Here is a 14474-nt window from a genome sequence, read left to right on the forward strand (position 1 = left end):
TAAGCTCTTTAAAAAAATCACCAGGTCAGGGTGGTGCCTGTGGCTCAAAGGGATAGGGCGCCAGTCCCATATGCTGGAGGTGGTAGGTTCAAACCCAGCCTCTGCCAAAAAAAAAACCACAAAAAAAAAAAAAAAAAAAAAAAATCACCAGGTCAGTCACAAATCCATCCAAGCAACTTTATTAGTATCTTCTTGTTTGCTATTTTGAATAAAACTTACTTCTGAAATGTATTTCCTGGGAGCTTTCACTCCCAGGAACACAGGGTAGGTGAGGGAGTGTGTGTGTACAATGGGGGTGTGGTTTGGGGAAGGAAAAGGGCTTCCTTGGGTTTGCTGATGGTAACCAGAGGACATCAGCTCAAGCGTGTGCTTACCAGGCAGGTTACCTAGGTGCATGCAGTGAGCTGGGAGTTCTACAGGGGGTGGGGGTATTGGTGCCACAGAGGAGAACCCATACCCCTCCTGAGCAATTTTTACTTTGCAAAGGGAGTTGGATTTTGTTGGCAGATTTTTTTTGTATCGATTTTCTTAAACACTGACTTACAGCAATGCATAGGAAAACTCTGACTGCATGACTCATTAGGGTTTCAGGGGTGCACTAACAAGATCAAAATGTGTAGGGTGGCCAGGCAGGGTGGCTTATCCTAGGGCTCTGGGGAGGCCGAGGCAGGCAGAGGAGTCCAGCCGGAGCAAGAGCGAGACCCTGTCTCTTAAAAAAAAAAAAAAAGTTAAAATTCTCCAGGTGTGTGGTGGGGCCTATCGTCCCAGCTACTTGGGAGGCGAGGCAGGAGGACTGCTGGAGCCCGGGAGCCCGGAGTTTGGGGTTGCTGTGAGCTATGAGGACACCATTGCACTTTGTTATCCAGGCTAGAGAGAGACCCTGTCTCAAAAAAAGAAATGTGTAGGGACATGGCCCTATTTAAAAGGACGTGGCATTTTGGTAAGAAAAAGGCATCATAGCTGCATCAACAGAAGGTAGGAGACCCCTGAGGGAGCACATTTATCTAGAGACAGCTGAGCAAGGTACAAGGTGCTCATGGTATCTGTGAGATCATTCGGGTTGAAGATGGGTCGTGAGAAGTACAAACTGAAGGGTAGAATGAGCTGCACTTGTTTAAAAGCGAGGCTGTGCCTGGCAGAGGAGCTGATTAAGAGGCATAGTGAGATGTGCTCATTTAGGGTAAGTCATGAAGGGAATTTGAGAGATGCCTGCTCCCAGGACTGAAGGCGCATGAGACCACTGAAGGGTATAAGGAGCCGGGTGATGAGAGACGGGAAGGTGAAAGGCTGTCTTGGGTGTCGGGTGTGACGACTCAGATGCACAAATGCATGATGACAGATATTAGATTTGAAAGGCTAGAGGACCGGAAAGGCAGAATCTGACAGGGAATCCAGGCTGGGAGAGAGGCCACAAGGGGAAACTAAGCCCTAGGAAAAAGGTCTCAAGGCTGTAACTGTCTTCTCAAGAAAGAGCCAGTGCCTTCAAGACTTCGGGCCACAGCAGCCCTTTCCTTCGCCCCTCTTCTCTCTGGACAGCTGCAGAGGGAATGGGCAGGGTGCAGGGTGAGCTCTGAGGGAGAGGTCCATTAATGCGGCCAGCTATGAGTGCCGGCTCGCAATCTGCTTGTCCAGTAACTTTTGAGGTGTGGCAGGTTCGTGAAGACTGGGGTGAGTAGTCTGAATTTGGTAAGCCTATGACTTGAATTCCACACTCTTAGCCTGGAACCAGATCTCCCAGGCTCTGTCCCCCTACCCCAACCCCCTGTGGTGAGGGCTTGGCCCAGGGAATCTTCAACTGCCACCCCGCCCCCCAGCCTCTGCTTGCCTCATCAGCACCCCTATCCAAATTGTCAGCCTCCTGCAAGCAGGAGGTCACCCCTTGGTAACCTGCCAGCTGGTCTCATATAATTAACAGTTCTAGCACCATCTAGGTAACATAGGAATATAAATAGTCAAGCGACAGGAGTTTCATCAAGTCATCTTTTTAGTAAAAAGGGGTTTTCTTTCTTCTAACTGAACTCTCTGGTGCTCTGTGGCTAGATAGCCTGTCAAAATAACACTCAGGTATCTGGACGTGGAGAAATGCCTGCACCTTGGCTTCTCTGAAAATTAATGGCTATCCTCCGGTTAAACCTATTCTTCTAAAACAGTGTTTTTCAACCTTTTTTTCCTCTCACAGCACATTTGAACCCACGGTGAAACTTCCACAACACACTTCAATTACGTAAAAGAAAGTACTTTTAATTTCCTTCAAAAATAATTAATGATCTTTAAAAATTTTCACAGCATACCAGTTGAACTGTTCTAAAGCCCTGCATCATCTGAAAATGTATAGAGAATTTAAGTAAGTTTCTACCCCACACCTGCTCAAGCACAGATCCTGGGGGTGAAGCCAAGAGAACTGTATTTTAACAAACTCTCCAGGTGATTCCTATGCAAGCTCGAGTTTGAGAGTTACTGTTCTAAAATACATAGCAAAGGGGTATACATAGCGCCTACCTGATGTGTGAAGTGGAGACCTCATTGTGACTCTTCCCCCCACTCTGCTTAGTACCTCAGGACTCAGTCCTGGAACGATGGCATGAAAGCACGTACGTACATCCTGAGATGCAGGCTACGGAGACACGTGCACGGCGTAGCTACAACTGGCCAGTCCCTGATTTTACACACATGGTCCCATTTAATCCTTAACGTGTGAGGCTGTGGCTGTCTTACCAGATGAAAAAACTACACTCCGGGAGGTAATTTGCCTAAGGACACAGATGCTAAGTAATGGATGGGATTTGAGCCCTAAGCTAAGTCATGTATCTTTTCCATCCAAGTATGATGACTCCTATGTAAGGGTCATCAGTAGTAAATCCACGTATGCAGAAGGAACCCCACATGCCTGTGTATCACTGCGCTTAGAAATCACACACCACACCAGCGTGTGTGTGTGACCAAGGCACGTCATCTTGCACTTTATTCTCAATCTTTTCATTCTGGGGAAGCAGCAGCTTAGTAGTATTTTTTTGAGATGGGGGTCTCTGTCGTTGAGCCCAGTGGCATCATCTTAGCTCACAGCAACCTCAAACCTCCTGGGCTCAAGTGTTTCTCCTGCCTGAGGCTCCTGAGTAGCTGGGGCTACAGGCATGTGCTACTATGACCAGCTAGTTTTTCTATGTTTTTGGAGAGACGGGGTCTTCTCTTGTTCAGGCTGATCTCCAAGCCTGACCTCAAGCAATCCTCCCACCTCAGACTCCCAAAGTGCTAGAACTACAGGTTTAAGCCACTGCACCTGGCCCAGCAGCTGACAATTGAAATGTTGCTTCATGGGTTTAAATCTGGGGTAAGATCATCCTTCCACATTTAACTAGAAGCAAATTGCCTAAGTTTGCTGGGCCTGTTTCATTTACCCTTGGACTATCATTTTTATCCCGTATCAAAGGAGTTAGAAATTCAACCCAGCCGATCACCTGCCCTAGATCCAGAGCACAACCAATTGGCCGCCCGGGTCAGCTGGAGGATGAAGACCCTCTACCAATGCAGGCCACTGGCACCTTCCCCCAGAGACTCCCAGCCACGTGCCACACCCTACAGAAATCATGTGCGAACCCTTTAAACCATGTTAAGAATTAGCATCTAAACACCTTTTAAGGGCTTGGCACCTGTAGCACAGTGGTTAAGGCACCAGTCACGAACATGCAACCTGCCCCGGGCCAGCTAAACAACTGCAACAACAAATAGCTGGGCGTTGTGGCCGGTGCCTGGAGTCCCAGCTGCTGGGAGGCTGAGGCAAGAAAATCGCTTAAGCCCGAGAGTTTGAGGTTGCTGTGAGCTGTGGTGTCAGAGCACTCTACTGAGGGTGACCAAGTTAGACTCTGTCTCAAAAAACACAAAAAAATAAAAAAAAATAAACACCTTTTTAGCATATTAATCAGAGTATCTTGTGGCATCCAGCTCCATCTTTAGTCTTCTAATTCTAGAATGTGTAGAATTGTTGAACCAAATAAAATGAAGAAAACTGTCAGCTCCCAATTAGCTGCACCACTGGACAGAACAGTGATGTGGTAGATTAAAACACGAAATTGGTTCTGCTTGACTTTGGAATGTACTGATTTTTTTTCATTTTGCACAGTTTAATATCAACAGGCATTTGTATTCCCTGAGCACAGGACATCTGACACTGAGAGCTCAGAGATGCAGCAGCCCAAAAGCGAGCTGGTCTCAGGGAATAGCCACGCTGTGAAAGACCCACACATGGATACTGAACAGAGAACCAGTCTCCGAGCTCTGCAAGTATGAAATCACAATCCAAGAAGGCAAAATAGCAATTCTCTACCGACAGGTGGACAGGGAGTAAAACAGTTTATCAACATTCTAAAAAGGACAAACTTTTGAGAAAAATCTTTAATCTTAATGGAATTTGATGAGAAAATCAGTATGCACTTAGGGCCAATGAGCAATAATACCAAAGCGTTTTAAAAGAGCGTTTAAAATGAATTTTATTGTTTGAATTTTACAAGTAGTCTTTAGAGGCTTCAAACAAGAAACTCGTTTTTGCAAACTCTAATAAATAGCTTGCCCCAAGTCCCCAAACAAAATGTAAAACAAAAGGAAAACTAAAGGCAGGATAAGCAAGACTTCAGAATGCTTGGGTGTTAGCAGTTATTTCTCATTTACAAAGAGATACCAGGCAGCATACAATCTCCTTCATACAAATCAGAGAGAAAGAGACAATCGAAACGTTTACAAAGCACTCCGAAATCTTCCTATTTCCATGATGGAAGTGTCACCAGGAAAAAAAAAATCCCATGGAGAAATCACAATCATGAATGAAACTAGCATAAAAATCTGGTAATGGGTGTGAGGGGGGAGAAAAGAGGAAAATCCATCCTATTTCTTTCAGGGATGGAGAGAGGAGAGATTATTCGGGGCAGGGAACTTCTGAGCAGATGCCACTAGATTGCTGAATGTTCCCTTAGACTGGAGCTGCCGCTCAAGGAGCAGAGGGGCCAATTATGTGACAATTATGAAGGCAAGAATAGGAGGGTCTCCTTAGGTCAGTCAACACTGGTCAACCCAGGTTTCTGTGCTCTGCAGTCATGAGGGGCCCAGGGGCCCAAAGCAGCCTGCATCACTATGACAGGAAAAATATCACATCAATAATTTCTGCAGCAGAATCCTTTGGATGGCCATGAAAGGATGCAGAAAATGCCGTGCTCAAATTTCACACTGGGACATGCAGGTTTCAAAAGTCCAATCAATTCTCACAGTCATTGCTCCTTTAAACAAGCAAGGATTAAAATTCACAAACATTCACCACTAGCTTGTCCTAGTTAAAAATACCAATGAAATCTTGCTTTGGAAAGAAGGATTTATTAATTAATACAGTTATTTAGAGCAAGCTAAAAAAAAAGCTTTGCCACAGTTTTAGCTTTAAAAATCTTAAAAACTATATATAGTTTTGACCAAAATGCATTTAAAAATGCATATGAAGTAATAAGGTTTTAGGTTGGGGGAATTCTGAAACCAGTTAATGTTTAGAGCCAGGAAGCTATAGAGAGCTTGATTCCAACCTATTCGGGCTCACTTAAGCCAAACAAAAAGAGCCCTAACTCTGAGCAGCACACCTGAGATCATCGTCTTTTGGGAAAGGAAGGAGGCAGGAAGTAAGCTGAGGATGGAGGATTGAAAAGGGCTGTGGTTCCCAGGCAGGATCTTGCTCTGGTTTACCTGACTTGCTGTAAATGACCCCCGACCTGCCACCCTCTGGAAGACAGGTACAGACAGCAAGAGCTCATGCCCGAGGAACATAGGCATTTTCTCGAAGCAACTCCCTTCTCTAGGCTTTTGGGAAGAAGGTAAGGAAATAGCCCTCTTCACTCCCCAAATAAGCTTTTTCTGGAAAAAAAAAAATATTTTCCTAGGAACAATGACATTCATCAGGATAACAAGGGAAAGCTTGGGTTACCTGAAATAGATAAGAAAGCTGATGGAAATAGAGGCAGCTGGACCAGAGGGGCACCCTGGTCCTAGGCCCAGTTTCTTCTTAAATACATAACAGATAAAGATATTGTGCAAAAAAATAAAGACATTCACATTTTAGCAGTTAAACTTTTATTTTACTTTTTAAAATTTTTATTTACTTTTTTGTTTCTCTTTTCTACAAAAGGCAGATAATGATTGTTGATCTGCAACTGTTGTGCACTCCCTGAAAGGGGGCAGGGTAGGAAGCTGGGGAAGGCGCACTGAGAACGCTTTCCCTGGCATGGGTGAGGAGCTCCCCGGCACTCACAGAGAACGCACCCCCCGGCCTGCTCCTGCCCGCCTCAGCCTTCCCTAGCTCATGTCGATGGTGTTGAAGACCCACTCTGTGAACTTCTTCAGCTTGTCCGAGGCGTTCTGGGACTCCTCCTGCAGCCTCAGGTTGTCCTCTCGCAGGTGCTGAACTTCTGCCTGAAGATGGGCTTTGTCCTCTTTTTCCTGGGAGGTAGGGCAAAGTAGAAGGAACTAAGAGGGGTGGCCCCACCTTGCCCAGCTCCTAGGGACAGTGGCTCTGGATCTGTTCCCACCATCACCCATTTCTCCCCTCATTTCACCTACCAGCTGTATAATCAGCCTAGCATTAGGTGCTAAGACACTGACTCTAACAGCATGTCTAACTTTCTGGCATCTGGTACCACAGCGGAAAGTAGAGGTGTCTAGGGCCATACATTAAATACACAAACACTAATGAAAGCTGATGACAAAAAAAAAAAAAGGTCCGTGCATAATTTTCATGGTATCTGCCACCATAGAAAAGCAGAACAGTCCTCACATAATCGGCCTGCAGTCTGGACACCCCTGCTACAGGCTAGGCCTAAGAAACAGGGCTTCTACAGGGAGACTCACCTCTACAGGATTAGCTTGGGATGTGAGGACGTGAATGTGTTATTTTAAAATCTCTATTAACATGGACTGTCTTAAATTTTTGGCAATTGATTTGGGGGCTGTTGTCTTAGGACAGTAAAAGCCACCCAAGAAACAATATTCAGTTCTCTTGGTGCATAAGCCCAAATGAAACAACTACCTGGGAGTCTGGGCTATGGAGGAGGGCTGGGGAGGCTGGGAGAGGGCCCAGACCAGGCTTCCACAAAAGGAACATATGACAGCAAAGGTCTTGAGTACTGTGTGTTCCAGGGGGGAACTGTGCTCCCTGCAGTCCCCTTAACATGTGCATAGACAGGAAAAACGCCCACATCCCATTCCACTAACACAACCTAAAAAGGGCTCTCACAGTTCAAGGGCAGTCTGTGTGGAACAGCAATTTGGTTTGAGAATATGTGGTTTACCTTCTTCAAATCTTCCCGAAGCATCTTCAGCATGCCTTCCAGCTGATCTACTTTAGAAGCCAGAGTAGGAGAGGAATCTTTACTGCTGGGAACAAAGGACCAAAACATCATGTTTGCAAGCGACTCCATGGCTCTGTGTGTGTGTGTGCGCGCGTTAACTCTGGGGAGGCTATATTAGTAAAATGGTTTTCAATGTCAAATTACTCAGCATGGGGACCCAATGTACGTTTTACTTTAAAAAAGAAAATGGTAATCTTAACAAAAGGCAAAACAAGCTTCAACTACAGCCAATCAATAGCTGCTTTTGTTGTAGATGCTGTACCCTCACAACAGAAGAATAAAGGACAATAGTGAAAACGATCTCTGGCAGCACAAGAGGTACTTTCTGCAGACACAACTATCAAACCGTTAAGATGCATCCTCGGGGAGGCTTTGGGCTCTCTTTGATGGGCTTTGAAAGACAAGGGCTTTGAAAGACAAGAGCTTCTCCTGTGTATGTGTGTGTATGGGGGAGGTGTGTGGCTATTATAGGGCCTTGTGGTGACAGCCAGAGCAGGTCTCTGCTTCTCAAGAAAATGGAGGTTTTGTTGGAGGGAGAGTAATGGGTGGGGCCACATCTACAGTGCATCTTAGAATGGGTACAGGCGAAACTTACTAAAGGCAGAAAACAAATGTCTACATATAATAACTAAGAAAATGCCATGAAGGCTACGTTGAACAGTTTGATGAGAACATTTCAGACTGTATATGAATCCCGCACATTGTACCCCTTGATTGCACTAATGTACACAGCTATGATTTAATAAAAATAAATTAAAAAAAGAAATACCATCCAAAAAAAAAAGAAAATAACCTTAGCTGCCTGCATAGTTGCAGCTTGCTAAATTATTGTGCCTACATCTTTTTTTTTTTTTTTTGGCAGTTTTTTTGGCCAGGGCTGGGTTTGAACCCGCCACCTCTGGTACATGGGGCCAGCGCCCTACTCCTTGAGCCACAGGCGCCGCCCTATTGTGCCTACATGTTAAACAGTAGTCTAAATACCTTAAAATATTTAAAAAACAAGACCACATGTCTCAAAAGCCTGTCAGTCTAAGCTTAATGTCTTAAATTATGTGCTATTTCAACAAGCAAACAATTTTCCTCTTATTTTTTCCCACAGTTAAGTGCCAATAAGGCCATTCTTATGGAGTACCAAAGGAAGTGTGAGCCGGGATGACAGGCCAGCTGCTGGCCTGGCTGATGGCACTGCTGGGCATGTTCCCGCCCGCAGGGCCCCACTGTCCCATGGTTTAGTACCTCTGGCTACTTTTCTCCCCACACTCTCCTCTACCTGAATTCAAGCTGCTGCAAGTTTCCTGAGTGATTTCTAGCCAAGTCCTTCAACCAAAGAGTAGCCCAACTAAAGTCCTCTCCTAGAAAACCGTGCAGTGGTCTCTTTCCAGAGGCCAAAGGGAAGAAGTTAAGTGACTCTGGAATTTTCTGGATCATGGAATAAAAGGTATTATTTACTTTAAAAATCAAAGTTAAGTTAGAGTTCTTGACCTAAAATGAATTGCACTAACATCTTCTGCTGATCCTAAGTCTACAACAGGCCCAAAATGCAAAACTCACAGTGGTGTGGAACGTCAGGAAGCTGCAGACAGAGGGAATGGTAATGACCAAGACCAGGGGGACCAATTAAAAGCTAACAGTGAATGAATTTTTAAAAAGAAGTCCTCTGCAATCCTGTAAGGCACAACAAGCTGGTCAGGTTCTGCACCGGCTCAAGGCCAAAGATGAGGTGAACGGGGTGGTGCCAGACGGACTCGGCTGGGTGGGGGCGGAGAGCAGTGGTGTCCTTCATAAAGCCACTGTGGGCTACCAGTTCTCAGTAGCTGCCTCAGCCTCCTGAATAGTTGGGCCTACAGGCACCCGCCACAATGACAGGCTGATACCTGGATTCTTAATCAGCCTCAGGTTTTAAGGGAAGACTTTTCAAATTAATGAAATTACTCTGTACCAGGCAGTGCTTGCTAAGTGTCTCGTGGCTGCCGACTAGTATGTTTTAATAGACAGGAAATCACACATTAATTCAACAACCTCACCATTGGAAACTAAGGGGAAAACAGAAAAATTGGCATCTGCATGGTTACACAGAACTCATAAGGTCCATGCTCTTAATCCAGAAGAAATGCCCTGGACTTGAGTTACTGCTTAACTAGCCTGTGGTCCAGCTTTCTAACATGGAGACCTGAAGTGATGAACAGGGAGCTGCCTAAGACTTAGCAGGCACGTTCATAAGCGTGACCATTGATGACAGCTGAGGAAGAGACCCAAAACCAGACTCTGGGACTAAATAGGAGCCCAGGAAACCTAGTGCAAGGATTTCTCTTACCTGACCTATTAGGGGTTTAAATAGTACTGAATGCTCATAAATACGACCTTACAAGCCATCAGGAGTAGTTTCATCATGTTTGAAGTATTTCATTACGCAGGGTTCTACTAAATGTGGCGTGTCTGGCATTGCTGCAATGAGCTTCACTCAGCTACGTGGCTTCCATCTTCTTTCTCCCACATCTACCATCACTGGAGGGGTGGCACATGGTGCAGAGGGTGCCCTTGCCACAGATAAGGTGACCAACCTGCTGTAAGACTTCATCTGGGCCAGAGCCTGGGCCTCGAGCTGATCGCTGTTGGATGCAGCACTCAAGGGACGATGGTTTTCATCACTAGCAGCAAAAAATGAGGCTCTCTGGACTAGAAGGGAGATAAGAAAACAGTCAGTACTTTGGAGTCACATCTCTGGGCCCTCTCTATCAAAGTCAACGAATGGTCTACACTGATAGTCAAGTCTAACCAACGTGCGGGGAGTCACTGGGAATCCCAGCTCCCAACCTTCACAGGGGAAGTAGTACTATTTCACTGCTTTATGCAGGGAAACCACTGCATTGTGGTTTCCCCTCATAAAATGCCTGTGAATCAATTTCTAGTCCCCCTCCCAATCAAAGCAGCATTAACTCTTTCCCTGGAAACAGGCCTTGTGCCAAATTTCCAGACCAAGGCTCATCAATGACAGCAATGCATTAAAGAGCTAGTCCTATGCTTCCTAAAACTTCTTGAAGAATGTTTTCCATGAGATGCCTGGCCCCTCTAGCGGGCTTTAACTTAATTAAGTTCATGCCACCTGTGTTTTCAAATATACCACCTTATAATCTAAACCAAGCAAAAAAATCAAAGGTGTTAAAATTTCTCCCAGTAAAGAAACGAAACGCCTGCCATTTTATATGAGATGATTAACCACCAAAGTGAAAGTTAGTACTGGGGAACTTCAATGAGCCAAATAAACCTGAAGAAGGCAGTGAGGACCTGCGGTGCCTGCTCCACGCCACTCGCCCGACTATGGCGTCCTGTGGCTGGTCTAATAACGTTCCCCACACAATGGGAACCTGACTGAAAGGCAACCTTCAATTCTTCCAAGTAAGAGTAAAACCAAAAAATAATCAATCCCCTGCAATCATAATTTTATAAAAACATTTCAGAAGGATCTTAGAAAACAGTCTTTGCTCAAAAGAAGGACATTTGAAAACAGATGATGATCCATAGGTTGCATTTTAAGGTTCTGATTTCAGCAGAACCAGTCTGAGGACAGGCACTTGAGCGCCCCTGTCTGAAGCCAGCACACAGCTGGTAGGTTGGGGAAGAGATCATGGGTCAGATCCCAGATCATGGGTTGCTCTTGCACAGCGACCTGAGTAAGAAGGGCAAGCAAAGTGCCTTGCAATGTCAGAACGGGGCCCAGTGGGTAGGACGAGCCCCCTGCTGGATCCGCCATATGAGCAAAGACCCACAGCTGGGCGGCACCTGTGGCTCAAAGGAGTAGGGCACGGGCCCCATATACCAGAGGTGGGGGGTTCAAACCCGGCCCTGGCCAAAAAATAAAAAAACAAAACTGCCTGTTGAGTGACAGCTGGGATTTCTCTGCCTTCTCATATATGAAGGAGGTCAGACATTCATGTCATGAGTTCTTATGCAGAGGAAGCTCCAGGTTGTATCGGATTAAATAAAATAAGTGCCTAAGTGACTAACTTAGGGTCTGGCCCCTCCTGAGTACTCAGTAACTGTTAGCTCAGCTGGTTTCTGGCATGCTGCTGAAGTGCTTATGTTGTCAATGTGTCCAGACTCGATCCTGCCACCAGCACACTCCAGGGAGGCCCTACAGGATCCTGCTGCTTGGACCTGCGGTGGACTCACCCTCATAGGCTTTGGCAGCATCTACCAGGTTGGACCAATCTAGATCCGCAGCAGTGTCAGGCAGGGGCATCAGGCCGGGGTCAGGCATAGGTTGCCTTCGGGTCTCCTGGACATCAGTGAGAGAGCTGTCTGAGGCCGAGAACTCTCCTGTTGGAAGGAACAAATGATAAGATACTTCTCATGCCCACAGGAGCACCCCTTGGAAACTTGCCTGATTTCCTATCACAACACATGTGTAAGCTACTTGCCACTGTAATCAATGTCCAGTCTAGCGAGCCATTAGCAGCCACTCTAAAGTTGACTTGCAACAGCAGTTGGCTTCCTCTAGTCTGCCTTTGCTCTTCTGTTTTTATAACCTTCCATCGTCTCCCTTCTAGTCCCAAGTCATGGGAAAGTTAGCTGTGTGCTGAGGCCACATGCTTGTGTGGAGCTGAGCAGCGCTGGCATCCAGCTTAACTTCACAGAGTCAAAGGATGCAGGCAGGGAAAAGGGGACCTACTCCTCAACAGAGAGATAGATGTGGGAGTCAGACCAGGGATGTTTATTCCCCAAAGAGGAGATGACAGGGCTTTTATCTGGACTGGGAGCAGGATGTGACCGCTGCCCCATGGACTCTCTGTATCCCTGGAACTGGTGAGGGGCAGGTACACCCCGGAGGCAGCCCACTGATTCCCATGTACAAACCCATGCATGGTGGGAGTGAGAGGTGAATCAGCTGAGCTGAGTGTGCTAGGATACCGGGATGGGTTAACACAGGAAAGTGATTGTAGGGGTGGCATTGACATTATTCTCTTGCCCAAGGACACAGGGTCATTATACAAGCAACTCTTTGGATCAGTTTTGGGTTGCAGCAGTCTAACATCCTAAGCTCTTTTTAAGCAGACGATTTGTGGGATACACATGTTAAACCATTGCATCAACTCACTGACATCTTAACGACTAGCCTCTGCTTAGCACGGCACAGGGAGGAACGGGTGCTGTGAGCCACTCTGAGCCCCTGAGAGCACACTGCTACTGCTCAAGTTCATGTAGGAGGGCAACAAGGAGGGCAGGCCAGAGTGAGCCAGGGAAGACGTCGCTCAAGCAGCAGAAGCCAGGTGGAACTGCTGAGCGTGCAAGCCGCGGGAAGGGCCGCCCTTGGAACGTGGCTGCAGCATTAACCACCACGCAAAAGTAAAACTCTCAGTTAAAATCTGTGAGTGACTCTAGAAATACCTGTTTACAAGGAGTTAAAAAGTTTCATCTATTATGACGGCCTGGTAAGCCTGAGTGTTTTAAGTGCTTGTTTTCCATTTCAAATTATGTCAAGAACTGCTCTGAAGTGCAGCTGCTAGTTATTAATGTGCTTAAAATTAGCAAAATTATGAGTAAATGGAAGTCAACAAATACTGCAAGATATTAAATGTTCAGTTCTATTTAAACTTGTTCCCACCAAGGGGAAGTAGGAGGAACAGATAATTCTGTATGTCACTCACAACCCTTCTGCCCTTTTAACACTGGGGCCCAAATTTCCATGTGGAGAAGGAAGAAGTCGCTTCTCCCCACCTCCCAACATGTCAGTGGAAGTCACCAAACAAGGCATGGATTGCGCGGGTCAGGACATGAAGTCACCGCAGCTGCTGATTTCAAGAGAGCAGGAGGAGGTGACCGGACAAGGCAGCCCGTTCCTTCCCTTCCTCTCCACAGCCCCCCAGGGGCCCAGATGGGGCCTTAACCCGGGGCCGTCTCAGCTGGACAGTGACCATGTGTGCCTGGCAGGTTTCCAGGATATGAGCCTCTAGCCGGACAGGGATGCCCCGGATAGGACACATACAGGAAAGACTTCACAAAGGGTTTACTTTTATTATTGCAAAGGCACGATAGAAAGGGCAGGGAAACGAGTGGGCAGAAAATTGTAGTTGCAATGGAATTCGGGGAACAGTGGCCCTGATATAGGGTGAGAAGAGGAAAGAAATGTTTGGGCACACTGGGACACTTCCAGCAGATTTTTTCTGGAGTCTGATGACAAGAAGTGGTCCATTCTTGTGTCAACTTCGGTTGATCTGGCGTGACTTCCTAGGACAAAAGTGAACCAGATTTAAGCTGTAGGTGGAAGGGGGAGGGGACAGGGAAGGCTGGCATGACCTATGAGCGACATTTGCCAGGACCAGCAGGAGAGGAGGAGACTGTGCTACTGTGAGCGAGATGGGGACAGGGAGCTCTGCATGGGCTGAGCTCAAGAATAAGGCAGGGCAAGCATAAGACTGAAGGAAAACATTGTTCCAGAAAAGCAGCAGAAGGAAAAGAAATGTGGGCATGAAGGGACACAAGACACAGAAATCCTGCAGATTTGCAGGAGGAAAAGACCAGATTTAAATCCAGAGTTCTAGAACAAGGCCCTTCCTGAACACAGTACCTAGTTAGGTAATAGAGCAAACAAAGCACCTATGAATCAAAGGGGAGGACACGGGGGTGCCCCACTATCGGTATGCCTTTTCCTTAAATGCACTTAATAGATCAATGAATGAGTCAACAAAAGATGGTTGACAACACAGGCAATGTCCTTACAGCCTGGAAAAGACAGAGCCACAGCAAGTCTGGGTTCTGAGGGTGGCTGCAGGAAGATCACAACTCTAAGAAGCAACTAACTCGGTGTTAGCCATATTTGCTCAATCTAAATGGATGTATGGTTAATAAGAATACCAATTCCTGTGGCTGGGTACAGTGGCTCACTCCTGTCATCCTAGCATTCTGGGAGGTCCAGGCGGGTGGACTCCCTGACCTCAGGAGTTTAAGACCAGCCTAAGCAAGAGTGAGACCCTGTCTCTACTAAAAATAGAAAAACTAGCCAGGTAACATGTTGCACACGTGTAGTCCCAGCTACTTGGGAGACTGAGGCAAGAGTTGCTTGAGCCCATGAGTTGGAGGTTGCTGTGAGCTGCGACACCACAG

At 46.4% G+C, this 14474-nt stretch overlaps 1 protein-coding gene across 17 annotated transcripts in view; it reads right to left on the reverse strand.

Moving 5' to 3' along the window:
- Positions 1 to 6082: 6082 nt before the first annotated feature.
- The window catches only part of SIPA1L1 (signal induced proliferation associated 1 like 1), a 434009-nt gene continuing 425617 nt past the window's right edge, over positions 6083 to 14474 (reverse strand). For 14 of the 17 annotated variants that reach the window (XM_053601212.1, XM_053601207.1, XM_053601214.1 and 11 more), the window contains 4 exons: positions 11544 to 11690; positions 9935 to 10049; positions 7314 to 7398; positions 6083 to 6465 (listed from right to left, as the gene is read on the reverse strand). In XM_053601212.1, coding sequence (XP_053457187.1) covers positions 6322 to 6465; positions 7314 to 7398; positions 9935 to 10049; positions 11544 to 11690 — 491 coding nt within the window. In that variant the 3' untranslated portion in view covers positions 6083 to 6321. The remainder of the gene's footprint in view (positions 6466 to 7313; positions 7399 to 9934; positions 10050 to 11543; positions 11691 to 14474) is intronic. The other 3 variants (XM_053601219.1, XM_053601221.1, XM_053601222.1) reach the window with 1 other exon arrangement.

The sequence above is a fragment of the Nycticebus coucang genome, chromosome 9 (assembly GCF_027406575.1).
Source record: "Nycticebus coucang isolate mNycCou1 chromosome 9, mNycCou1.pri, whole genome shotgun sequence".
NCBI classification, from domain to species: Eukaryota; Metazoa; Chordata; class Mammalia; order Primates; family Lorisidae; genus Nycticebus; species Nycticebus coucang.